At 41.0% G+C, this 25,675-nt stretch overlaps 1 protein-coding gene across 6 annotated transcripts in view; it reads left to right on the top strand.

Moving 5' to 3' along the window:
* The window catches only part of MOB3B (MOB kinase activator 3B), a 193,526-nt gene that overhangs the window by 56,805 nt on the left and 111,046 nt on the right, over positions 1 to 25,675 (top strand). For all 6 annotated transcript variants that reach the window (XM_053656123.1, XM_053656118.1, XM_053656119.1 and 3 more), the window contains one exon: positions 11,602 to 12,217. In XM_053656123.1, coding sequence (XP_053512098.1) covers positions 11,800 to 12,217 — 418 coding nt within the window. In that variant the 5' untranslated portion in view covers positions 11,602 to 11,799. The remainder of the gene's footprint in view (positions 1 to 11,601; positions 12,218 to 25,675) is intronic.

The following is a 25,675-nucleotide window of genomic DNA, read 5'->3' as shown; positions in this document are numbered from 1 at the left end:
CCAGGAACCATCAGCCATCCCTTCTGCCTTCCTCCCTTCTTTTTCCACCTCTTTTCCATCACTTAAACAGAGTTTTGAAGTTAAAACTCTGAGTTGGAGAGGGGAGGAGAGGAGAGGAGTTTGAGAAATGAGGCTGGGTGAGGGAGAGGTTTCATCTGGGTGGAAGTGTTTAGATGCTCCATGAGGAGCACTGGCCCTGGACAGTAGCCACCTACAGGGCATGGGGGTATCAAACCAAATGCTCTCTGATTCTTGTGGAATGCTTCGAAACACCTCACACATGAGGGGGTCCTCTGTTCTGACCATTCTCCCTCTTTGTGCCTGTGGCTGAGCAGTAACTGGACTTGGTCTCTCTTGCCTGAAAAACTCTTGAGAAGATTTTGCATGCTTGGTAGAGAGACGCAGAACTTCTGCAGGTAAGTAAGTGTTGTTTGAACTGAGGTCATAATGAAACTCTTCTAAAAATTGGCAAACTTTGCATAGGATTGGGGTCTCTAAGAGCGCCTCCAATAAAAGAACATTGTAATACCACTCTTCTCTACATGGCTTCAAAAGAAGTTGATTGAAACAACAGAAACAGATCATCTTTATTGCTTAAAGAAGCCAGGCTAGAGGACTTAGTTTTAGGTCTGTTAGTCAAGTGAGTGTGCTACATCTAAATGCTAGATTTATTCACCTCTTCCCCTGTGATAGTGGACAGAGCTGGCTCTCTCCCTTCAGAAAGAGCAAACAGCACACTCCTGGAGGGCAGGCACCTCCCAGGAGGTAACGCTTATAGCTGAGTCTGCCCCAGTTGGTTCTTCTTAAATTTACTGAGTAAATGAATTAGTTCCTCCACTTCCCCAGAAGCAACATTAGTAAAAGGACGGAGGAAAGCCAGACATGTACTTAGGGAAAATTCTTCCTGATAAAAACCAACAGTGAGGAAATGGAGTTGTTCTCTAAAATTTTCCAAGATTTTATACATTTTTGAGGGTCAGGTGTTCAGATCTTGCGGGAAAGAAGTCAAAGAATAGATCAGGTGTGGTTGGGATTCCTATGGACCATGAAGCTAGCTAATAATGTGAGAAATAACCTGATACTATGAGAAATCTGGATTAATAAACATAGCGCTGACATTGCTCTTTACTTACATTCTCCCACTTAAACCCCAACACACTGTGTTACTTGTACCGGTGTTCTCATCTAACCAAAGAAGAAATTAAAACACAGAGATAGGACTTCTGCCAAGATGGAGGTGTAGGTGGACCCACCTTGCTTCAGTGCACAACCAAATCTAAGAACAACTATTTTTAACAACGATAAACACAACCAGACCACACAGAAAATCGACAATACGGAGTCCAAAAAAGGACAAAATGCTCGGCTAAACTGGTAAGGGGGGGCGAAGCCAGCAGCGAAGACGGTTGACCAAAAAGATCCCTGACCTGGTGGCGCACAAGCAGCTGAAGGCGCAGATTGCAGGCTAGCTAAGGGCACACACAGGGAAGAGGCGTGGCTGGCTGTCTGCAGTAGGTCGGGCATTTGCGTGCAGATAAACCAGCGAAGAGGCAAGCATTGAGACCGCACAGTGCGGGGCAGCAAGGGGGCAGCAGGGTCGCACAATTCTGCTCAGATAAACGGGCCTGGGCGAGTGGTGGGACCTGACGGACTGGGCTAGCGAAGAGGACCGCCATTGCTCCCTCTCTGACCCCGCCCCCAAACACAGGGTCACAAACGAGCGACCTGGGTGGCCCCGCCTTGGTAAAAAACTAAGGCTTCACCCCTCTTACTTACTTATCGGTGCAAACAGACCAAAAATGGCTCAAGAACAATGCAGAGCCCCAGAGCCGATAATTCTAAGCGATGAGGAAATAGCCAAACTTTCAGATGCACAGTTCAAAACACTGGTTATCAGGATCCTCACAGAACTGGTTGATTTTACTCACAAATTAGAGAAACATATGAAAGCTAAACTAATTGAAATGAATGGTAATGCAAAGGATACCAATAGTAATGGAAAGGAGTCTGGAACTCAAATCAATGGAGTGGACCAGAAGAAAGCAAATACTGGCCAAACAGAAAAGAATGAAGAAACAAGAATTCAAAAAAATGAGGAGAGGCTTAGGAACCTCCAGGACATCTTTAAACGTTCCAACATCCGAATTATAGGGGTACCAGAAGGGGAAGAGTCACAAGTGGAAACCTTATTTGAACAAATAATAAAAGAGAACTTCCCCATTCTGGCAGAGGAAATAGACTTCCAGGAAATCCAGGAAGCTCAGAGGGTCCCAAAGAAGTTGGACCCAAGAAGAAACACACCAAAGCACATCATCATTATATTAGCCAAGATTAAAATGAAGGAGAGAATCCTAGAAGCAGCAAGAGAGAAGGGGACAGTCACCTACAAAGGAGTTCCCATCAGACTGTCAGCTGATTTCTCAAAAGAGACCTTACAGGCAAGAAGGGGCTGGAAAGAGGTATTCCAAGTCATGAAATCCAAAGACCTACAACCAAGATTACTCTGTCCAGCAAAGTTTTCATTTAGAATGGAAGGACAGATAAAGTGCTTCTCAGATAAGATCAAATTCATGGAGTTCATCATCACCAAGCCCTTATTATATGAAACGTTAAAGGGATTTACCTAAGAAAAAGAAGATAAAAAAGTTGAACAGTAAAATGACAGCAAACTCACAGTTATCAACAACCACACCTAAAACAAAAGCAGCTTAAGAGGACAGCTGGATCAGGAGTGAATCATAGAAATGAAGATCACGTGGAGGATTAGCAACAGGGGAGTGGGAGAAGGAGAAGGGGGGAGAAGGTACAGAAAATAAGTAGCATAGACAGTAGATAGAAAATAGATAGGGGGAGGGTAAGAATAGTAGGGGAAATAGAGTCTAAAGAATTTGAGACATGTGTTCATGAACTAAAGGGGGAAATGGTGGGGGAGGGGCATGCAGGGTGGAGGGGGGAATAGAACAAATGTAATGGCATAATCAATAAAAAAGTTAAAATTAAAAAAAAATAAAATAAAACACAGAGATAATGTTTAGCCCAGGAGGGTAACTAGTTAATGGCAGAGCCTGGACTCAAGCCCACATCTCTCTGACTCAAGAGGTAGGGCCGTCTCCAGTCCTCCAGGTGGCCACATGGTTTACAATTACTCCTTGGAGTCTATTATATTTCCAACCTCTTTTGTAGTTGCCGACATGGTCAGGAATGTAGAGAGGATAGCATCATTAATTATTTATCTCCAAGTTATCCTCCTTGTCCATCTGTTTTCACCTCTGCAAATTAAAAAGCTACCAGGTAGATAGATAGTTGTCTTTTCTCTCTTGAGAGTTTCTGGAGATGCAGCCTTAATCCTCTTTCTGATTAGGTAACTAATCAGAAAGTTATTCTCATTATCAGAACACAGAGATAGATCATAGCCAATTATAACCTGAGGTATTATATTAAATATAAAGCATTTTAAAGTTTAAAAGAAGAACTTTTGTACATCATTCTAAAAAGTGTTTGTCCTAGTATATGAAAATTCATGAAATAATATTTCAATAGATTTTCTTATATGAAAAAATAATGGAATTTTCTCATAATATTAAGCTAAATGGATTATCAATGTTGAGGAATATTGACTGATTATCAAGTTACTCAGATTAATATTATTTCCTTTCTTATGAGAATTGGAAGTCCATCCAAATGAAGCAAGAAGGAAGTGCTGGTTTTATTCTTTTCTTCTATCCAAGGGTCCATTGTCACCCCTTGCCCTTGCCCTGTCTCTTGCTCATAAACACGTTTGCATTGAAATGAGTTATTTTCATTACTCATGGAATTTCTTGGTGTCATGTCAAAAGTTGTAGTTCCCTTTGTTACCTGTCACCATGTTAGTGACTATTTAATGGTTTTCTATTTATGAAGTACTCACACTGGCAATGTCTCTTTAAATTTTCACAATAACCTTGAGAAATAAGTACCATTACCTTTAAAGAAGTCAAAACCGAGGTTCATGATGGGTTTCTTGTTCAGACATGGCAAGTTACGGTCATTGCTAGGACCTGAATCCAGGTCATCTGACTGGATCACAAAGGTTCAAGAAACATATGTCTTTGGGAGTGGTATGTGGCTATGCCTTAGGGCTAGGTCCACATTTTTCCCATAAATAGGCGTCTTAATTGAGGTTAAGAGTTTCGCTACCCAGGACAAAGTTTCAATCTGGTTGTGTCTCAAGTTTCCGTATAAATGTAAAATGGGGAAAGTAATAATGCCTAACTCACTGGGTTGTTGTGAAAATCAAAATAAATATGAGTTATTGTTACTGTTACATAAGTAACTTGAATAGAATGTTAAGCATTCTAAGATTCTGGGTAGTCTCTCAATAATCTATTAAAACTTATATTATAATGTGATTTTAATTATGATGAGAGTGATGGCAATAGCCATATTGGTCAGTGCCCACCACGCTCCAGACATTTTACAGATGTACTATTAAATTTTCACAGCAACCCTACAGATGCTGTGCTCTTACCTACTTGGCCATATTGCCTCTAAATCTTGCTTGCAATTGGTGTTAATTATATTCACCCCACCCCAAGCTTAAAACAGTACCCTTTTGAAAATTAGAACTGTATTTTCTAATTTTCAGTCTTTTAGCCCATTTTGTGCTCTCTGTCCCCTTTCAACAGCCTCTTGCAATGGTTCCAGATGTCAGACAAAAGTTCCCATAGTGCCAGGGATAAAAATTTTCCAGACCCTCAGACTCAAATTCACTTAGAGTGGCTAAGACTAAATAAGTCTGTTGACAGTTACAGGAACCAACTTCCTTGAATTTGAACGTTTTTCCTTTTAAAGCAAAACTTTTCCAAGAAAGAATTGGCATATTCTGTCTCAAAGAGAAAGAAGGAAATGGTAATTGACAGTGACCTTTATCCCAGCATCAGATGGAGTCTCTGAGTGATACCACATTAGCTAGTACACACCTGTGCCTGAAAAGTAAAAAATATATACTTTGTGCAGCAATTTTTAAAAAGTTTTTTGCCTTATTTTTTAGTTTCTCCTATTATATTAGCTCAATCTTTAGTTCTCTTCCATTCTTCATTCTCCTACTTCCACCTGCCTTAGGTACTGTGTTCTCAAATCATAAGTCTTTTTTTCTAAACCACAGAAAATATTTTCTAGCTAGTCCAAAGATCTGCAAAGAATAGACTAAATGATAACTGACTTGGAATTCTTTATTCTTTAAAAAAATCATTTAAAAATTAGTATGTCTTTCATAAATTATAAGTGGGTCAACTGAGCATTTATCTTATAATAATTTTATCTTCACTACTTATTTTTAAAACTGTGGTAAGATTAGATCAACCTTATCCAAGGGTGAACCAAATATTTGCCATCTTCCTCATTATTGGGAATTCAGACTAGTCTCTACTGGCTTCAGGAAGTCCTTTACTTAAGAGAACTTTATTCTCTTTAAGAAAATATTTCTTTAAAAGTATATTCTTTTCAGAAAAACATGACTATATAGAGAATTCTACCACACCAAATAAATCCCATCCATTTCTATTCTTCCACTTTTTCTCCCCACTGAGTTCCCTCTTCTGAGTGGTGGAGTTTTGAGTCTGTGAAATGGAGACTCATTATGGGTCTCTCTCTGCTGTAAACACCTGTGCACAGAGCAATCACTTCTATTGCTGCTGCTGCAGCATGCAAGGTCGTATGCAATGCTTTTATTTTTTTACTCCTATGTTTAATGCTAAAATGACCTACTAGATAAATATACAAATGAAACAGTGAGTCTGCAACTTGAATGGACATCAGAGAACCAGAAAATAATGGGGGAGTGAAAATCATGTGACAGACTTTGGTAGGGCTGCACCACTTGGTCCTGACTTCATCTGTGTTCAGAAGTAATATGGACTTTTTAAAGCTCTTCAATCTGCCTATCTTTGAAGATTAAAATGAGACCACAATATTTCTGTTAACAAATCTAAAATGCAACAATATTGTGGCTCCAGGTTAAGGAGGTAGATTAGTTGGACAAAAAATATATATATATAGCCCTGGCTGATGTAGCTCAGTGGATTGAGCACGGGCCTGCGAACCAGACAATCGAGGTTCGATTCCCAGTCAGGGCACATAGCAGGGTTGCAGGCAGGTTCCCTGCAGGCCAGTTCCCAGCAGGGGATGCATGAAAGGCAACCATACATTGATGTTTCTCTCCCTCTCTCCTTCCCTTCCCCTCTAAAGATAAATAAATAAAATCTTTAAAAAAAAATATATATATATATAGCAATGCTGCTTCTCAGGCAGGATTCTCCACTTCAGGGATTGACCTGTGAACAAAGATAGCACCTAATGAGTAGGCTGGAGTAAAACAATACATAAATGTTGATAGAATCACATGTGTAGGTACATCCTTTATTGGAGCCTGGGAAAGTCAAATGATGTTCACTTTATTCACATACACATACTTCTTTAAAATAAAAACCTATTTTTATTCAATAGTTGGGGTATGAAAAGAGGATTCCATGGACTATTTCAGCCATAAGAGAAAAATATAGTAGGAAAATGGGAAATCAGAGTAGTTATCCTTTAGTTCTGAAGAGCTGGAATTCTTTGGTAACAGTGGAAAAGAATAGCCCATTTGAAAGAAAAGTTGGACAGATGTCTAGATCTTTCAGGAAGGGCCACTGTAGAGCAGCCCAACAGCTGGTAATAGCCAACTTCAGTGAGTAGGCAGTGAGCTTGCAGGTTGAGATAGAATTTCACTTTTGTGGTTTTAGTTTTATACAGTGGGTTCTTCATTCACTATCATTTACTCATTCATTCAGCAGGCGCTCAGTGAAGTGGCTCTGTGTCAGGCAGCCCTACCTACCTCCGTGGGGCCCCATCAATGATGATGATGATGTGGTATGTCCCTCATGTGGGGTACTTCTGGAGCATTTCTCTTATTTCTGGAGTGAGTTGCTCTCTGGCTGGTCCTGCCAGGAGGAATCCTTCATCCCACATATGAAATATTAAATATCTTTCCCCCCAATTAATATCAGTGTTAGTCTTGCTCCTCTCTGTCCTGCCTACCATTCTATGCCACAAAAGTTTTTTTAGAAGTAGTCACAGCTAGAAAAGATGGACCTCTCAGGACCAAATAGGAGATTTGTTTTATTTCTTCCTTATACTTGGCAAAGACTTTTATTTTTGAACTAATAAGGCAGAAGACATCCATAGGAAAAGAAAAATAAGATTTTTCCTTGCCAGAGTTGCTTAGTTACCTTGTCAACATTCCCTTCCAGCTTGGCTGAATTCTCTCTGCATATTTTTATAGTGCATATCATGTTTTATTGCTATAATTGATCTATTAAGCAGAAAATATGGAGAACACATGGAGCTCCTGTCAATTTTATGCTGTTTATTTGGATTTCCATTTTTCTCTTTCCACAAGACCTCATTCCTTTTTTCATTCCTAACCTACATAATACTGTAAAGGAATCACATCATCATTTATATTAGTGCATTCAACTTTGTACCTTAAAAAGCAAAGCTAATAAACTAACCGCATACCTAGACATAAAACTGGGGTTTTCAAAGTCAGGGTCCAGGTCTTCACTAGCTCTGTATCCTATGCTCCTTAGCCTGGTGTCTGGCACTTAAAAGGCCTTTAATAAATGTTTATTGGTTAAAAGAGCTATTGGCTTCAAATATTTATTGAGAATCAGCGTTGTGGTGGGTACTATTCATAACAGAACTTGCTTTTAGTTTCTATGCAAAGGACAAAGCTTATGACTTGTTTTCTTCTTGGAGATGACAAGGATGGAGAATACAACTGTGTTGTTGCTAGCACTACATTTAATCTAGCCAAAGAAGCTTTTCTGCGTGTGGCTGCAGTGGAAGTATCAGCAGCCACATTCCATCTGTTATTTATGGAAGGTATCCACTGGGAATCTCCTAGCTTCTGGGTGCTGTGCTGTCCAAATCAATTGAGATCAAAAGACCCATTCATTGTCACCATCTGTCAAGGCCATTGTATTCAAAACAGTGAATCCCTCCTCATTCTCTTTCTCAAACACACATATGCACACATAGCTAAAGACTATGTTTATGATGCCAGCTGTTGACAAAACAACAAATAGGAGCTTATTTAATCATCCCTTTACCTAGCCCATCAAAGAGCCATCCAATCAAGTGTTCCTCAAAGCATATACTTCTCCTGAGATTTTATTAGATTGCAGACCTAGATCTGCTAAGTCTGGGAGGAGTCCAGAGAGTCTGTATTTCTATTAAGACCTTTTGTTAGATCAGGTCTTTTTTTTAAAATTTATTTATTTATTTATCTTTAGAGGGGAAGGGAAGGAGAGAGGGAGAGAAACATTAATGTATGGTTGCCTTTCGTGCATCCCCTGCTGGGAACTGGTCTGCAACCCAAGATCAGGTCTTGATAGTTAAAGCATCACCCATGGACCAGTAGATTTGACACCAGCTAGGAGCTTGTGAGGAATGCAGACTCTTCAGTGCCCTCTCAGACCTACTGGATCAGAACCTGGGTTTTAACAAGATCCCACAGTAAATTTGAGGAGTATTGCTCTAACCATTTAATATGTCTACAATGTAAATGAGCCGATGAGGCTCTGGGTTGGATAATAAGACCAGCTAGATTTTCCAGGTCCCCTTTCTATTTTAAAACTCTTGTGTAGCCACCTCAGTATAGCATCTGCCACTCAGACAAAGACACAGACATATGCCTCTTTGTTTAGTCATTCAGTGGCATGATGAATTTGTTATTATTCATCCTGCATTTCCATTGGCCCACCAACCAACCTTATCCCCTCTCCAGGGAACTTCATTCTAGACAAAAGTTTGACCAAAAGAGACATCCTCACGTCTGAGCGTGTCAGAAAGATAACACATTTGGAACAAGCATTAGGAAATCAAAGTTTCCTCATCTGAGAAATGGAGATAAACAGTGAGTACCAGCCTGGGCAGGTCTTCAGAACCAGGAGGACTTGTTATGGTTGCCCTGTCTCATTCACATGCTCTCATCAGAGGTGCCAGAGGGCTTGGCAGTGGTATAGAGGAAGGTTCCACATCTGTGCCCATGCAAGCAGACACTCCGGGACATGTTTAGTGATATTGAGAGTTATGTAAGGAGAGGAGAGTGCTCTGAAAACCCTGAAATTGATGGTACGCTAATTATCAGAATAACAGACCAAGTCTTACTCACTGCAGACATGAGGGTGTGGCTGTTGGGTTGTTGCTGCTTTGTTGTCAGTATTTAAGCATTTGTGATACAGAAGGACTATTGCCCCTTTTAAATGAGGGGAAAAAAATCAAACAAATGAAAAGAAGGCTCACCATCCTTTCTCTAGCTTTCCAAACTCTAACTCATATTTTTATTTTGAAAATGCCCCTTTAAAGCCCTAAGTTTTCTTAAACCTCTTTTCACATAGGGTGAACCTTTGGGAAAGTGTAGTTATGAAAAAGAGATTACCTTTTGTTTTTATAGAATTTCAGAGTTTGTGGGGGGATATCCTTCCTGGCGAAACCCCAAACTACTCCAAAGTGGGATCTCGCTGTCCCAGGCAGAGAATGTCACATGACCTGCCTTTCCACATGGGTTTTTGAGGGGTGTGTTTATGCTCCATGCCATGTGAGAAGGGGGAAAACACCTCATCATATGGAATTTCAGTCAAAACCTAATAGGAAGAGGGTGGCAATAAGAAGGAGGAAGTGAACACAGAGACTGTAGGGAGTGGCCAGGGGAGGCATTTAGCTGAATGGTCAGCATTTCGGAGCAAAGAGCAGAGCATGTGAGAGGGAATCTGAATGTCTCAGCTGTTGTTTTGTTTTGTTTTTATTTTCTTTTGTGAGGTTGTTTTGTTTTGCCTGAATAACTAAGGTTGAATATATCACCAACACATGTTTGACCATAGAATGACAGAGGCCCTTCTAGGTAGGAAAAGAGCACTTCTGTCCACTTTAACTTGTTTAACTCCAAGTCCAGATTCCATGATGGGACCTCTGAATCTTGCCACAGCCTTTGGCCCATTTTCCTAGGACTTGACCCATGAGTGGATCAGTTTATCTCCTCTCTGTTTCTATGCCATGGGACACAGTCTTTACCTCCATCCAGTCTATACTTGTGATCTTTGGGGGGATGGGGATGGAAGCTCTGGGTAAAGGAGCTTCATGAACCATCAGGAAAGACAGTTTGAAGGGCATCACTTTTTAGATTATAAGGCCATGTGGAAAGAGCATTTGCTAGGAGTCAAGAAACTGTATTTTGGTCCTAACCATGACCCCTACTAGCTATAGAACCTTTTTAGTCAAATAATTTTATCTCTTGGAGACCCACAGGTAATTATACTACTGCAAATCTACTATATTTACTATAAATCTTCTATAAAACTCGCTAGAATTTTGCAGGTGTCAAATGAGGTAATGGAGAAGAAAGCATTAAAGATTTCGAGGCTGTACTGTCCAATATGGTAGCCACAAGTGATACATAGTTATTTGAATTTAATTAAAATGAGATAAAAGCAAAAAGTCAGTTCCTCAGTCACATTAGTCACATTTCAAGTGCTTAATGGCCATATGTGACTTGTGCATACCATACAGATAGCAAAGATATAGAACATTTGCATGGTCACAGAATGTTTTATCAGATACCTCTGCCTTGAAGTACTATCTGAGTATGTACTAAGGACATAAAGGATGGCAGATTTTAGAGGTAATAAATTCTGTCATAGTTAAGGATTCTTGGAAGGAAACAAGACCCACTCAAGTTAGCTAAAGTAAAACAAGGGATTTACAATATTTGATTAATTCAGGAAAAACTTATGAATCCCAAAGGCTGGAATCAGAGCTAGGCTTTAAATGGAATTGAAACCAGTTCATAGAAGATTATCAGAAACTAAAGAAGTCACTCTCTCCTTCTCACTGTCGCCTTTTCCTCTCTGTGGCCACCTATGTTCTTGTCTTTTTTTCTTTGCATATTGGTGACTTCTCCCATCTTCCTCCTTTTTGCTCCTCCTCCTTCCCTTATCCCTCCCCACTTTACAGATCAACTTTCCCAACTTCATTATGCACGGTCCAAGTAGGGCTCAACTGTACCCAGTCTCATCACTTCTCAGGAGTAATGTGTAACAAAGGCTGGATCCTGATTCCAAATTCCCAGGAGAAACATTCTGATTAGCCAGCATGGTGCGGTAGCCACTAATCAGGTGTGTTCAAGAGGAGTAGTGGCCCCCATGCTAACTGAATAGGGACAGAAGGGATGGAATGGGGTAGATGCTCTCAGAAGGAGCCTGTGTGGGATGGAGATGTGTTATTGACTACCATACCCATCCTGAATACCTTGGAGAGGTCCAGTGAGCCTGTGATCACACAGGGAAGAATAACCAGAGATATTATCAAGTTCATGAAGAAAGGGAGTGTGATGCCTTTACTTATTTTGTTATTTTCATGGTTTGAATCATCAGTACAGATTTCCAGGGGATTGGCTTAACCTGCTCATCCACATACCTGCGTGGAAGTGGGCACAGCAGAATGCAAGCTGGAAATCTAATTTCCTTTGCCATTTCCTAAATGTAATTTGGGCACTTATAAGAACTTTTTCTCTCTTGCTACTAGGAAGGAACATGAGTTTCCCCTGGAAATTGCTCAAGAAGAGGATGGAAGGGGCCATTTAAAATAGATTAGAAGCTGCAGGCTGCAACACTGGGGCCAGAGGGCTGGCTGTGGAAAACTCTGTTGGGTTGTTATCTCTCACGGAAGAGTTCCAGGTGCCTTTTTGCTTCCTGCAAAGCAAAGGAAGAAAAGGAGAAGACCATGTCTATAGCGTTGAAGCAGGTGTTCAACAAGGACAAGACTTTCCGGCCCAAGAGGAAATTTGAACCTGGCACACAGAGGTTTGAGCTCCACAAGAGGGCTCAGGCATCCCTCAACTCGGGTGTGGACCTGAAGGCAGCTGTGCAGCTGCCCAGCGGGGAGGACCAGAATGACTGGGTAGCTGTGCATGTGGTGGACTTCTTCAATCGGATCAACCTTATCTATGGCACCATCTGCGAGTTCTGCACTGAGCAAACCTGCCCTGTGATGTCGGGGGGCCCCAAATATGAATATCGGTGGCAGGATGACCTCAAGTATAAGAAGCCAACTGCACTGCCAGCTCCCCAGTACATGAACCTTCTCATGGATTGGATCGAGGTCCAGATAAACAATGAAGACATATTTCCAACATGTGTGGGTAAGTCAATCAACAGCTTCTTTGTTATTTTGCCAAATCCCACCCAAGGTCAGAGAGTTTGCAGGGGCTTTTTCCAGGACTGCCTTTGAATGTAGATGCCACACATTCTCAATGTTTCCCCAAATTCCATTTCCACATACCTTCAGTTTATTTTTCCATGTCTAGGAACCTGATTGAAATTTTGAAAAATATCATTTGTGGACCACTTACAATAATTTCATGTACTTCGGTCATGAAATTACACATGTCACATGTGAGGGAGCATAGACTTGGTAGAATGTTAGATTTGATCTTGCTGGCTTGCTTAGGAATAGATTCCAAATCCATGCAGTGATTCTGGTAAGGCTCTTATTATTTGACTAATTAACTAGTTAGTTACATTATCTCTGGTGGAATTATTGGTATTCATCTCTCAGGTAAACAAATCTTAGTGTGAGAATCTATGGACTGGAGATCAATTGAGCAAGGGATAGGCACTCTGGAAAAGTAAAGATCCTGCCATTCTGTTCTTCCTTCCCCCAATCATGACGCGGTGTTAATGCTGGGCCCTTGTGTATGCTCTAGCAGGACCCACCAGGAGGCTCAAAATGTGAATGCTTTTGTTTCCCTTGTGCTGGGAAACACAAAATTCTTCAAGGGAAAGGCTAAACCTTTTCCATCCCTTTTATTTCTTTGTAGTGGTGATGATTGGATTTTCCATGCACTAATGGGCTGAATTTAAAATTTCACTTTTTAGGCCCTAGGTTCAATGACAAAGAGCACTCTCCCTGCTTCCCTGGTTATGTGTCTTCCATATCTCCAGTGTCTTGCTAGCACAGTGCCCTGAAATCCTGGTAGGCACTCAGTAAATATTTGTGGAATGACTGAAAAAAATACTCGTGCTGTTAGAAAGTATTATTAAAAAGTTCTGAGATGGTTGGGGTATGAAAGAAGTATTTGAAACACATTGTTGAAATCACCTCTAGTTGGATTGTGTGTCCCCATGTGGCATATGGAAAGATGAGGTAGGGTGTATGGAAGTAATTAAGTTAATACCAGGGGAAAAAGTGTATAAATTGATTAGGGCAGTGTCTACATCTTGAAATATTCAGCACACAAACCAATTTGCTTAGAATCATGGTGTTGCCTTGACTTGTCCAGTTCCCTCATGCTCTTGCTCTCTGCTATCCCTTGTTAAGGGAGAAGATGGGGTAGTATAGACCCTGACTCACCTGAGGAGGGGGAAGAAGGCAGGTTTCTACCCTCTCACCCCAGACATAAAATAGACATCTTCAAGGGGCAGGAATCTCTTAGGTACTTGTCTTTTTGCACTTTCTTTGACTGTCGGAGGCTTCTTTTGTTGCCAGGAGGAATTTTTCTTTTCCAAAAGCATTATAAGCCACTGCTAATGCTCCGTGCAGAACACATGATAGCAATAAAGATAAATAAATGTGGGCAAGGAGACCTTCTCTTTGTCCTTCCCCTTCTCTTCCTGCTCCTTGATGCTTTGAACTCCGGCACTTCTGCTCTCTCTGGCAGCTGTGGTTACCATGGAGAGTTTGTGACTGGAAATATCACCACACGCCATGGTGTGTCACTTGAGAGTGAGGAAGCTTCTGGAGGTGATTTTAGATTTTGCTTGAAGGAAATAGGTGGATGCCACCACGTCCCCCAGAGTAACCTGGCTTTGCTATCTTTTTCTAGACATTTCTTTAGCCATTCAGTGGGATTAGAGACCATACTCACCTGATCAGAATCCTTCCCAATTTATGCTCCAATAATACACTTGTGTTCTGAGAGATCTTACTAGGTGTACCGTGATTTTTTTCCCCCATGGAAAAATAAGTTTGGAAATGCCAAGTGAAACTGATTTCTTTAACTGCAGGACTTCTAATATGCTAATATGCACTAGAAGTCTCTAAGAAAGGAATAACACTTTAGTATATGGTATTTCCTAATTTGAACCTGCTGGCTTTTTTCCTTTTTATTAAGTGCAACACCCTTAGCATCTTCAGGAAAATATGAATCTATATAATTTAGAGTTGTCAAATTTTTGTTTCCAGCAGAGTCTTTTAAAAATGTAAATTCCTCAGTTCTTTCTGTTAGCAACTAACTTAGAATCTCTTAGGTAAGAACTAAGAATTCACACCTTTAATAAGAATCCCCCACTCTCTCTAGTGTTTATTGTAACGCCCTGGAATGCTTTGCATTCCCCATAAACAGTCTGTTTCTTGCCTCTAGAGTTTTATTCAGGTTGTTTTCTCCTGGAATCATTGTTTTTTCTATCTTGTGAATTCTCATGCATCCTTTACACCATGTCTTCTTTTGCTTATTGGGTGGAGGCCCCTAAAGTTATGGAATATGTCTTATTTGTTATTCATTTGACTATCCCACCACTCAGTCTAGTTTTGGTGCTTTATAAGTTATTTAATGAGTGGGTGGATATATGAATGAGTGGAGGAAGGGTGGAAAAATAATCTTTATAAAGTCCCAATATGTCTAGGGTGCTGGTGATCTGAGTGAAATTAAACAAATGTCTCTATCTCTTTATTACCATCCTGGGTATATTGTGTGTCTTGCCTCAACATAATTTAGTTTTCTCTGTCAACTTTTCCAAGATAAAATGTTAGGGGTCAGTAAAAACCATCACCATTCACTGCTACACTGAGGATCTTCATCAGCATCCTGCTAAACTCTATTATCTGCCCTCGGACCATATTTTCACTATCTTTTGAAATAACTTATCTTCAGGAGCCACTTTCTTTTTTTGGGGGGGGGGGAAGTACCAGATTTTTTTAAAAATTTTATTTAGTTATTTTTCAAGTACAGTTTTTTGTCTATTTTTCCCATCCCAGCCTCCCCCGCCCCTTGCTCCCAGGAGCCACTTTCTTTGTTAGAATTCACTTCCCCCTCTTCTTCTCACCCCTTATTCCAGCCTACTTTCTTCTTTTTGATCTTCGTGCTGCCTTGAGTCATCATTATCATGAGAATGATCAAGACATCTGTCAGGGTAAAGTAAAAGAAGAATTCTTAGCAAACAGCAGACCCTGGGTGGATGAGAAATGGAGACTTCTGCTTAGCATTACCACTTTGAATCCTAGGCATATTTCTGTGTTCTTGCTTGGGAATTGGGAGGGGTTCAAACTTCACCTCCTCCCCTACTGTGATCCATGGAAATAAAACCAGAAAATACTGACAGATGTGAAAGCTTCACCCTTAGTTAGGTATTAAAGGATATAAACAGCTGTTGATCAGTACCATTGAAACATGGAGGAAAGAAAAGCTTTCATCTGTTCCTAGATTCCAGTTTAACTAGGATACTCGTGCTGTTTCAGAAGTTGAGCTTTCTCAGTTGGGAGAATACCAAACAGATGTGGCTCCCTTGTGAACCATAGTCTCCTGCACTTTCCCTTGATCTCCTCCAGCTTCCTTTGTTAAAAAGCCAACAGATGTCTCTGTTAAAGCTCCTAAGACAACAGTAACTTCAGAAGCAAGGGCCATCTTCTCTTCTATTGTATCTCTATCCACTTGCAGAGATAAGACCAGAAAACTAGGAAGCCTAGAAAGCCACAGCCTTTTTCTTCTATTGTCTAATTATAATAATTTCTATGTTCTAGCCCCTCAGCTTCCCAGGTTTTCTATTGTATATTAGGATTTAATATCTTAGAGCTGACACAAAAAAAAATGAGTAGAAAACTTAGAGCTCCTCCAACTCATGTTTTAAAGAAGTCTTTAAATAGGAGGAATAAGAACATTTAAAAAATAGTTACATGATCTCACCTACCTTTATGGTTTTAGAATAAATGGGTATCAGGAAAGGGAAGATCAGGAAAGATCAAGGAAAGGAAAGGAGGGAAATGAGGGAGGGAACTCAGATTTACTGAGACTGCTAAGTGCCAGTGGCTATTAATCTTCATATTTTTTTACAATAACTCAATGAATTAAATATCTCATTTTACCAGTGAGGAAGCTGACATTTAAACCAGTTAAGGGGCTTTCTGGTTAAACAGCTAATAGGTCATTTAGAAGTCAGCAATTTTATCTCAAGAGCGTCTGGTCAAAAATCTATGCCTGTGTCACCCACTACCATTCACATGTATCATTATCTTGTAAATTTTCTTTCATATAACTAAAGACTTCAGTGGTTTAGGAGGTTGTCTAGGGTGGAGAAAAATTTGGAAAACCTGATTTTTTCTATAATTTTTAAAGAAATTATTTTTTTATTGCTCCCTTTTAAGGAACTACTTCTATAATGCTTGAGGAGTTTACTGGCACTATTACTGTTCTCATGTTGCATTCTAAGATTGGTCAAAGGATGACTTAGCCTCAAGAAAAATGCTTTGTGAGCTTACAACTACCTGTTACTGACATTCATTCATTCATTCATTCATTCAATGAGTACTTGTCCAGCACCTGCTTGGAAGCAGGCCCTCTTTTAGGCAATGAGAAAACAAAGCACACAGAGTTCATGTCCTTGAGCAGTTTCCCTAATGTCCAGAATGTCTAGTTGCTCCAAATTATACATTTTTCTAAAGTGAGTAGTTTATTCAGTGGTCAAGTGCATTGTGGAAAGAGTTGCATCTCTTTGGCAACCTTTCTCATGACACTGCAGCTGAGTTTCCTCCTCTCTCAAAATACTGTAGCAGGAAACATGAGACTGAAAATGTCCATAGGGATGAGCTGTTCAGTCATGGGATATCAGAGAACTGAGTTTATAATTAACCTTTACATTTTAACCTTTTATTTTTCTATTGTATGTTTCCCTCACTTTTTCATTTTGATATAAATTTACACAACACTGATAAGACACAATGTACATCAACAAACTATATTTACAGTGTGGTGGAACCAGCGCTGGGCAGCCTACAGAGACTTGGATGTGGTCAGCTCGCCCTGCCACTGCCGTTACAGATGCTGTGTGACGTTGGCAAACACATAACCCCTGAGCCAGCATTTCTCTCTTAGTAAACGAAAGGTTATAATTCTGATCTCAAAAGGATGTTGTAAAGATTAAATGAGGCAGTTGTGAGTAAAAACACCTGGCCCAGAGCCATAAGCACTGAGAAAAAGTGAAGTGATGAAAACCAAATGTGTTTGTTAGTCACTTCTCTCTCTCTGCATAGAGTTCTACATAACTATCAACCAGTACTCATGTGAACTGCTGGACAATTTCTGAACTGTATCCCCAGAAAAATAAAATGTGTTTGTTGTAAAAGACTCAACAAGACTTTTTTTTTTTAATTAGCCATTTTCATTGCTGAATCATTCTGTGACAGGGGATATAGATACTTCAGGTTTTCGTTACTGAATGACTTTAGGAAATTTTACTGTTACTTTAGGAGCTAGACCAACTTCTGGTTTCAGGGATGAGCACATAACTCTTTAGGGAAAAAGCCAGGAGAACTCTTCTTGCTTAGTTTTCAGAAGACCAAGTAATTAAACCTGCCCATGTCCAGTGTCAAACCAGCAGGTTAGCTGGAGCAGTGAGGAGAGAGTCTACTAGTCACCTCTAGGACAAGGCACCCATTCAAATCAGTGTCTGGGAAGGTTGCTTGGATTTGATCTCCCAACAGGATGGAAAAGGGTTTCTCAAACAACTCAGTGCCAGGAATGGAGCTCCCAGGAGAGCCCTGGGAGCAGGTGAATTTCTCCAAGGCTTTGGAAACATGATTTGCCTTTGGGATCTGAAAAGATGGCTCCCTAAGAACTTACTAGCTGGGAGGGCGTGAAAATAAAGCTGCCATTTCGGAACATGTATTTCCTAAACACTTTAGCTGCATTGCGTCATTTAATCTGCAAAGCGATACCATAAAGGCAGGTAGTATGATTTCCATTTCATAGATATGACAGAGTAAGTAAATTGCTCAAGTTCACACAGGCAGACACAAGGATTCAGACCCACGGCTACCCAACTCCATAGCTTCTTGCCCCAGAATTGACAGAATTCTTACCCTTGATTTACCCCTGCCTGTTGCCTCCGATGTTAAATCCTCTCTAACCAATGTCCTCAGACAAACCCAGCAGTCACAGCAAGGGATGTGAAAATGGACAGGTCCTGCATCTGAGGCAAATTTTATGGGGTCCTTACTGATGGGAACCCCAAGGCTCTGTTCTTTTTATATTTTGCCTCCCCTAGATTCTGCAGCTATTCCCATTTGTTCAGTTGCCTATTCATAGAAAACACACAAAGACAGCTGAATCCACTCTTCCTTGCCTCCACCAGCCACTGGGGAATTGATGGTCTATTGTGATGGTCACAGTTCCCCACCCCCACCTTGTTAACCCAATACTGCAGTGACTGGTGGCTGAGTTAATGAGAGCAGTGTTAAATAACCACCCCCACCCAACAAATCCCAAGAGACACCTCTGAGATGTGGTGAGGGTATCCACATGCTAAGAAGCAGAGAGAAAGGGGAGTGGAGACGGAGTGTAGAGGGACTAGAGGCAATCCTGTAAGTTAAGGCTAATTAATTACCTTCTGTCCTGACCTGCACTGAGTTCTCCATTACCTATGCTATGTAATTTTAATGGGCCATTTCTCAGGTGACAAGTTGTTACATCTCAGCATCAGCTGGGAAGGGAAATAGGATATGTGATATTCAGTGGAAAGCAGAGATGGAAAACCAAGGCTGTAAGGGGGTGGAGATGAGGCATCTACTGCTTTTACTCAGTTGGTGGTTGTAAATGTGGGGCCATTCTGCAGCCAAGGGAGGAGGCTGCATTGGGGGGGGGGGGGGGGCAGTGCTGTGTGGAGAGGCAGGCCTGCTCAGCATCAAACTTAAGGGATGTGGAAGTGTATCTAGAACTCTGGAAGTGCAGCAGAATGAAGAGAAAGGACTTAAGTGAACTCTTTCCCAGACCAGAATATAGCTTTGGAAGGAGTATTGTACAAGCCACTTGAAGTAGGGATGACATGACCAAGGGCACACTGGAATTATCACTGAGCTCCTGACGGAGTTCTAAAGAGAGAATGGGTTTTTGTTTTCTGCGCAGGGCGTATCCACAGGGCCCGGACACCAGAACCTTCTCTCTCAGCCTCCCTTTAGACATAGTGTCTCAATAATTAATGTCATTTTGAAGGGAGGCCAAATGATTCACTTGCCCTAGACCTCCATGTGTGGAGAGTGATTCACAAGTTTTTCCTTAAATTTTCATTGTAGGTTTAGGACATGGATCTTCTGTAAGGCCCCTACAGATGATGGTGTTTTCTGGTGTTTTATGTTTAAAAATTATGTTAAATTCGTATTCTAAATGAATGATAACACTATCCATGTTTTCCTTCATGTAATTATTTTTTTCCTTAAGTCTTTTTCTAGTACAGTGGGTGCTCTGGAAATATGAGCCAGTTTAGGCAGGAAGGATGAGTAGAGAGGAACAAAAGCATTAGTCTAAGACCTGAGTTTGAGTCCTAATTACCAACTCTTACTAGCAAATTTTCAGTCTCTCTATACCAGTTCCTTGTCTATAAAATGATGGAAGGATTTTTGATAGTACGAAATAACATGCTACATTTAAAACAACTTGGGTATGCTCTCAAATTAGTTCCCACAGTGCCATGCAGTATCAGTGTGATGAAATACACTGATCAGGTGACCTGAGGTGAGAAAGAAAAGAATGTAGGGTGAAAATCCTTAATTACACAAAACATTTGGCCATGGAGTTGATGATCCATGTTCCCTTCGTCTTTGCTGGACGTTGTGAAACCAGCAGAAGAAAAGGTAAACAGTCACAGGATGTGATTAACTTTGCATGGTCTTGACCGCCAGAACAAGGGACCAGCCCACAATTGAACTTTGGAAGAGTTTCACGTGCATAGTTTACGTGGCCTGCACGAAGCCGGTCCCACCTTCTTGTTTCTGCTGTGGGGCAAAGCACCCAGCATAACTCTTTGCACTAAGAGGACATGTGAACAAGTTTCTACCATGCACCTGTGAATTGGTTGACTGATGTCATGTCGTTCATGTGGCAGAACAGATGTGTTCCTGAAAATTGTGAGGCAGCAGAATTTTTCTTGGAAATGAAAAGTTTGTATTGGCTAATTTTTCACTTCTCAGAGTGAGTTCAATATTTAAAGGAAGATTGGCAAAGAACCCCTTCATATATGAACATCTCTTCAGTGAGGTGTCTGATTGATCCCTAGTGCATGCCTTTGGATCAGTAGTGTTTGTCTTCGTGGAGTACCAACTGAAGCTGTTAGCTCTCTCTCAGGAAAAGGAGGTATTTGTCTTCAAAGGAAGCAGCAGGTTTCTGGCGTTTCTGTGTCATCCAGCCCAGGATCCCAGGACTGGAGAGCAGTGATGATGCAAAGGACAAACTCCAGCCAGGAGCTGTGTGTTTGTTTTCAACCCATATCACGCTCTCTGGAATCTGCCACCCATGGCAGGCTCCTTCCCGCCTGGCTTCCAGTACAGCTGGTGTGAGGGAGCCCCACTGCCCAGTGTGGTGGCCCAGGATGCCTCAGCGTCTGGGGGCCACTGGCCTTGACTGCCTGCCCCAGCCGGGGAATCCTCCCGCGGCCAGCAGGGGCAGAGGGAAGAAAGTTGTTGATAAATCGTTTATGTTTGGCAATCCCAAAATGGAGTAGAAAAAGCCTGTCTCTGTAGGCATCTGTCTTTCTATGCCATTGAAGAGAAATGTTGGAAAGTATATTAATTATAGGTACTAAGCCCCCTGGGAAACAACCTGTAAGCAGTTACTATTAGGAGGTTTAATTTCTGTTTTGCAGAAATAGGTTACAGGTAAGGGCTTATCTTCAGTCTGGGTTCAAATCTGTTCCTCTCATTATGGGCCATGTGATGTTGGCAAACCCCGAACCTCTCTGAGCCTGTATCCTCATCTGGAGAGGGGTAATAATAATAATAATAATAATAGACACTTTGTAAGGTTAGAATTAAGTGTAATAATGCATATAAAGCTTGTGCCGAGTATCAGGTAGAGAATTAAGTGCTGAATACATTTGAGCTTTATTTTCTGTTCACAGTGATGTGAAAAGAGAAGACCCCTGACTAATTGCAGTTTATAATGCTTGATTACATAGGAAAATTTCTCCTGCTGTATTCTCCACACATTCTTTTCCAACTGAAGTAAAAATTGAGAATAGCTATTGATCGTGTCATAATTACAGTAATTATCCTGGCAAAAATAATTACCATGTCCATTAAAATCTCAGTTAGTAATCAAAACGTAAACACCAGCTTAAAGCAATAGATTTACTTTTTATGTAAGGAAGGCAGTAATTACAAAGTTTAAAATACACTAATAATAATTTTAACCAACAATTTCTTGTGTATTCTGGGCCAAGCAGTGTGCTAGGTTCTATGTATTTTTTTCTAATACTCACAGGAGCTCTGGTTGACCATTATTATTATCCCTATTTTCAAATGAGGGAGCTGAGATAAGTTTGTTCCTCTAAAGTGTAGGGACAGCTGAAAAGTCAAATTGTTATGGTGAAGCAGTCAGATAGTAATAACCGGAGCTCAAACCCCCATACCCTAGGATTAGACAAAGGATGAGAGGGGATTACTGGAGCCTGGGAGCCAGGGCTGCTCCGCAGGAGCTAGGCACACAGGGGAAGGCCTATCAGTAGGAACTGGGACCAAGGAGAAGCTGGAGTCCAAAGGAGAGGGAGGTGGAGAAAGCCCTGGGCTCAGCTCTTCTGCTTGGGACTCCTGCCAGTGCTGCTTCTTATTTTTAGCAAGGGATCCAATTGTAATGGAGAGGAAGGGTAGGGAATGGGTCTGGGAGTAGATTGACAAACGACTGGCATATGAAGAAAACAGATAAATAAAAATACATAATTTTAGGTAGTTATAAGCTCTATGAAGGCAATTACAGTGGTTCTCTCTCTTCCTCTCTCTCTTTTGGGTCTCCAAATTCCTTCATACTTAAAAATATTGAAACTCTCAAAGCTCTCTTCTTTTAAAAATGTGGGTTATATCTATGAAACAGTTACCATATTAGAAGTTAAAAGTAGGAATATTTAAAAATATTTACTAATTAATTCATTGAAAAAATACTAATAAACCCATCACAAAGTAACATAAATATAATTTCATATGAAAAGTAACTGTACCCCTACCACCCAAGGAAATACAAAAACTAGCAAGGAGAGTGGCATTGTTTCAGCTTCTGCAATTTTTTTTGATGTCTGATTTACTAGAAAACACCTGGACTCTCTTATGTTCTGCATTTCAATGTATTGTATGATATGTGTCTTAAGTTAAGTCCAGGTTCATACAGATATAGGAAAGGGGAGAGATTTGGGGGTCCCTGAGAGGGCCCCATGGATTCCTACAGTACTTTGAGAGCCACTGTGGTAGATAAAGAATGGGGAGGCCAGTCCTAGGTACCTAGCAGGCACTTGCCAATTTTGGTTGAATGAACACAAATGAAGATTGCATTGAGGGTTTCACAGTGTCCCTTGTGATAAATCGTGACGTTGGTGACACTGTGGTTATAGAAACATTTAGACAACACTGTTCTCAGGGTCCTATTGATCAGCTGGACACAGGTTTGGGGTATTTACCCAGCAGTACTGGTGGCTTTTAACCTTAGAGTTTATAGTCATGCAGTTTTCCTATCACAGACTTTTGTAGGACCACCAAAAGAAAGACGCTGATTAGTCTCTGAAAAAATGCACCCTCTCGTTTCCTTGGTACTATGTTCACACTTAACCTAATGAGATAATTCAGACTAGACATTTAAGTGATGGGACTTGATGTGCACATAGAAGTATTTTAAAATTTGAATGGAATTGCTGTAATATAATTGTTATATGACTACAATAGGAGTACAATAGACAGTGGTATAATACCGCCAATTATGCATCTTGCAAAAAATATGCAACAGTATTCAAGTTGAAGATAGCTTTGTATCTAGGTCAGAAAGGTTATGAGTTTCTTTTCACCATCACTGATACATATTCATACAGGATGCCATAGCCAAGACCTAAGGCATATTTAAGGGAGCTATTGTTAATAAGAAATTGAATGAATAATCGAGAGGGTATCTACCCTTTTGAATTATCTGTGACCCTGCACTTTATATCAGCATAGATATTTGAATTCAGCACTTACTGCGTCCCATGCATGCCAAGGTGACAGAGACAACCATCAGTCAGCTTTAGGTGGGCATGGCCACATTACCTGTACCATTACTCCAAAGGACAGATATGAATTACCATCTGTGGGCACACTAGTTTTTGAATGGGGTTTATCAAACATCTTCTGCCAGATGAAATGTGCCTTTACTGTGAGTGTCAAGGGCAAACCTCACACCTACTTGTTTCTAAGTAGATTATGTCATATCTAGCATTGATTTTATGTAATTGATGTAAACATGATGTCTGCTGTGTACTGAGCGTCTACAATAGCTTAGGTGCTTTACAAAGCTTGGTTACTTTTCACAGTCTTTTTAAAAAGGGTTGTTTTTTTTTTTACCTTTTTTCCAAATGGGGAAACTGAGTCTCAGAAAGGCAGGTTACTCAGCTTATAAAGGCCTATGGCTTTCACTGTTTTTTTTCATGCTGCCACGGACATCTGTGATACCCACATTCTAGGCACATGCATGGAAACCTTTGCATAAACTCATAGACTAATAGATTTAAAGACAGAGAGGAAAATCAAAAGGATAATTTGAAGTAGCACAAGGTTTGGCTTCTCTCTGAACATGAGGCCTTTGCAGAAGAAAGCCTGCCTGGATGAAATAAGATATTTCAAGTCATGGCTTTGTTAGGATCTGATAGTGCCTTCAATACAGTTTAGATTTTGATTTGTGGTCTGCTGAAACCAGGTCGACAGGTGCCAGTGGGACAAACCTTCCGTGAATAAGGCGAGACATGGCTCGATGTAACTTTCACATGTGTGGTGAGGGCTGGTTGTGTATGTGTGTCTTTTAAAGATAAAAATCTCACTGGTTAGAAAGAAAAGGAGGAAAAAATAAACCAAAGAATATGAGGGTATGTGAACTAGCCACAGTCCATGTGGAACTACCATGCTGTAGTTTCACATTGAACAATTACGCAGACCAATGTAACTCAGTCTTCACTTGTAACTTTTGGTCCCTGTGACTCTGTCACCTTCCTTTCTTACACCCGGGTCTGCTAACTCTGTTTCTTCCACTGTCACACCAGGAGACATGAGTCTTAAGGTTGCTGTGAAGTCATAACAAGGTGGTATGCGAGGCTTGCTATGTATAAAATGTTCAGTAGTGTACTTGATATGTATAAAGACTTCCTGTAGTGGTGTACTTTTCAGCCACAGTTTCCCACTCACCCCTTAGACAATTGACACTTGGGGCCTGTGAAATTTTCTTAGTTTTAAAACATGTTGACTTTTATAATAGCCATAGACTGTGGCTGCCCTTATCAGTCCTCAATGACTCACCATGGGCCGATTGGATGCTATGTTATTTCAGGTGCCACAGGTGTACATTTCACCTCTGGTAGCCCTGGCCTCCTGCAGTGTGACCCAGCAGCTGCCCTTTGAGGAAGGTCCATGGGGCACTCTGTCAGCTGGTGAGAAAAACAAGCAAAGTGGGGCTCAAGGTTTTCAAATAAAATAGTGTAGCCTTTTCCAGAATAATTTGAAAGGGGAATGTTATTAAAGTAAACCTTTTAAATTGCCCAATAAATAGCCATAGGGGTAGGTTTCTTAAGAAAGCTAGGTTTCAGAACTAAGTGTGATTAATTCAACAACTATTTATGAAGCACCTACCTATTCCAAGCACTATATTAGGCACTGACTCATCTGAAGACTCATCTGCCTGGTCCTTGTGCCTGCCCGGTGGGGACTCCTCCATAGCCCTGAGAGCCCTCTGGACATAGGCTTAGACCCCACTAGAGCTCTGAATTTCTTGGCAGATTTTAGTAGCAGGATGGACTCTCCTAGTATTATTAATTATTGGCCAGCCTCATCCCCCAAATTCTAAGATCAGAAAGTAGAATCTTATCTGGGACTCCAGTTGGTACCCCATCTCTTAAGTCTGGCATCCCACCTTGTCTGCCTATTGTGCCATATTGGAGTCACACTTCTGGTGTCCAGACCAATGACAGGGTCCCACTATTTGATGCTAGCCTTTTCCATTCTGACCACTGACCAGACCCTGTGTCTTCTGCCAGTCTGCCTGCCATACTCCTGCCCAGCATGCTGCCATCTTTCAGGGCTCCCTCAGTTATCTCTTCCTGAGTTTGTTTCTGCACCTACCACTTCCTCATGGGCCTGTTAGGACAGAACCTCCTGTCACTGATGAGGGCCTCCTTCCACCAGCAGCAGAAGCTCTGAAGCCCATCACAACCTCAGGTTGGACACAACGCTTTGAGCAGGGAGCAAGTGAGGGCTCCCAGAATTAGGCAGGAACACAGCTCTGACTCAAGTTCCCTTCTCGCCGCTAATGCCCTGAGGTTACTGCTCAGTCTTTTCCTAAGGCTAATGCTCCACTCCTTTGTCCAAGCTGAAGTGGCTGTAACAGGCTGACTGGCTG

The sequence above is a fragment of the Artibeus jamaicensis genome, unplaced genomic scaffold, assembly GCF_021234435.1.
Source record: "Artibeus jamaicensis isolate MK-2021 breed Jamaican fruit bat unplaced genomic scaffold, CSHL_Jam_final scaffold_1964, whole genome shotgun sequence".
NCBI classification, from domain to species: Eukaryota; Metazoa; Chordata; class Mammalia; order Chiroptera; family Phyllostomidae; genus Artibeus; species Artibeus jamaicensis.
This window is presented reverse-complemented; position numbering and strand designations above follow the sequence as displayed.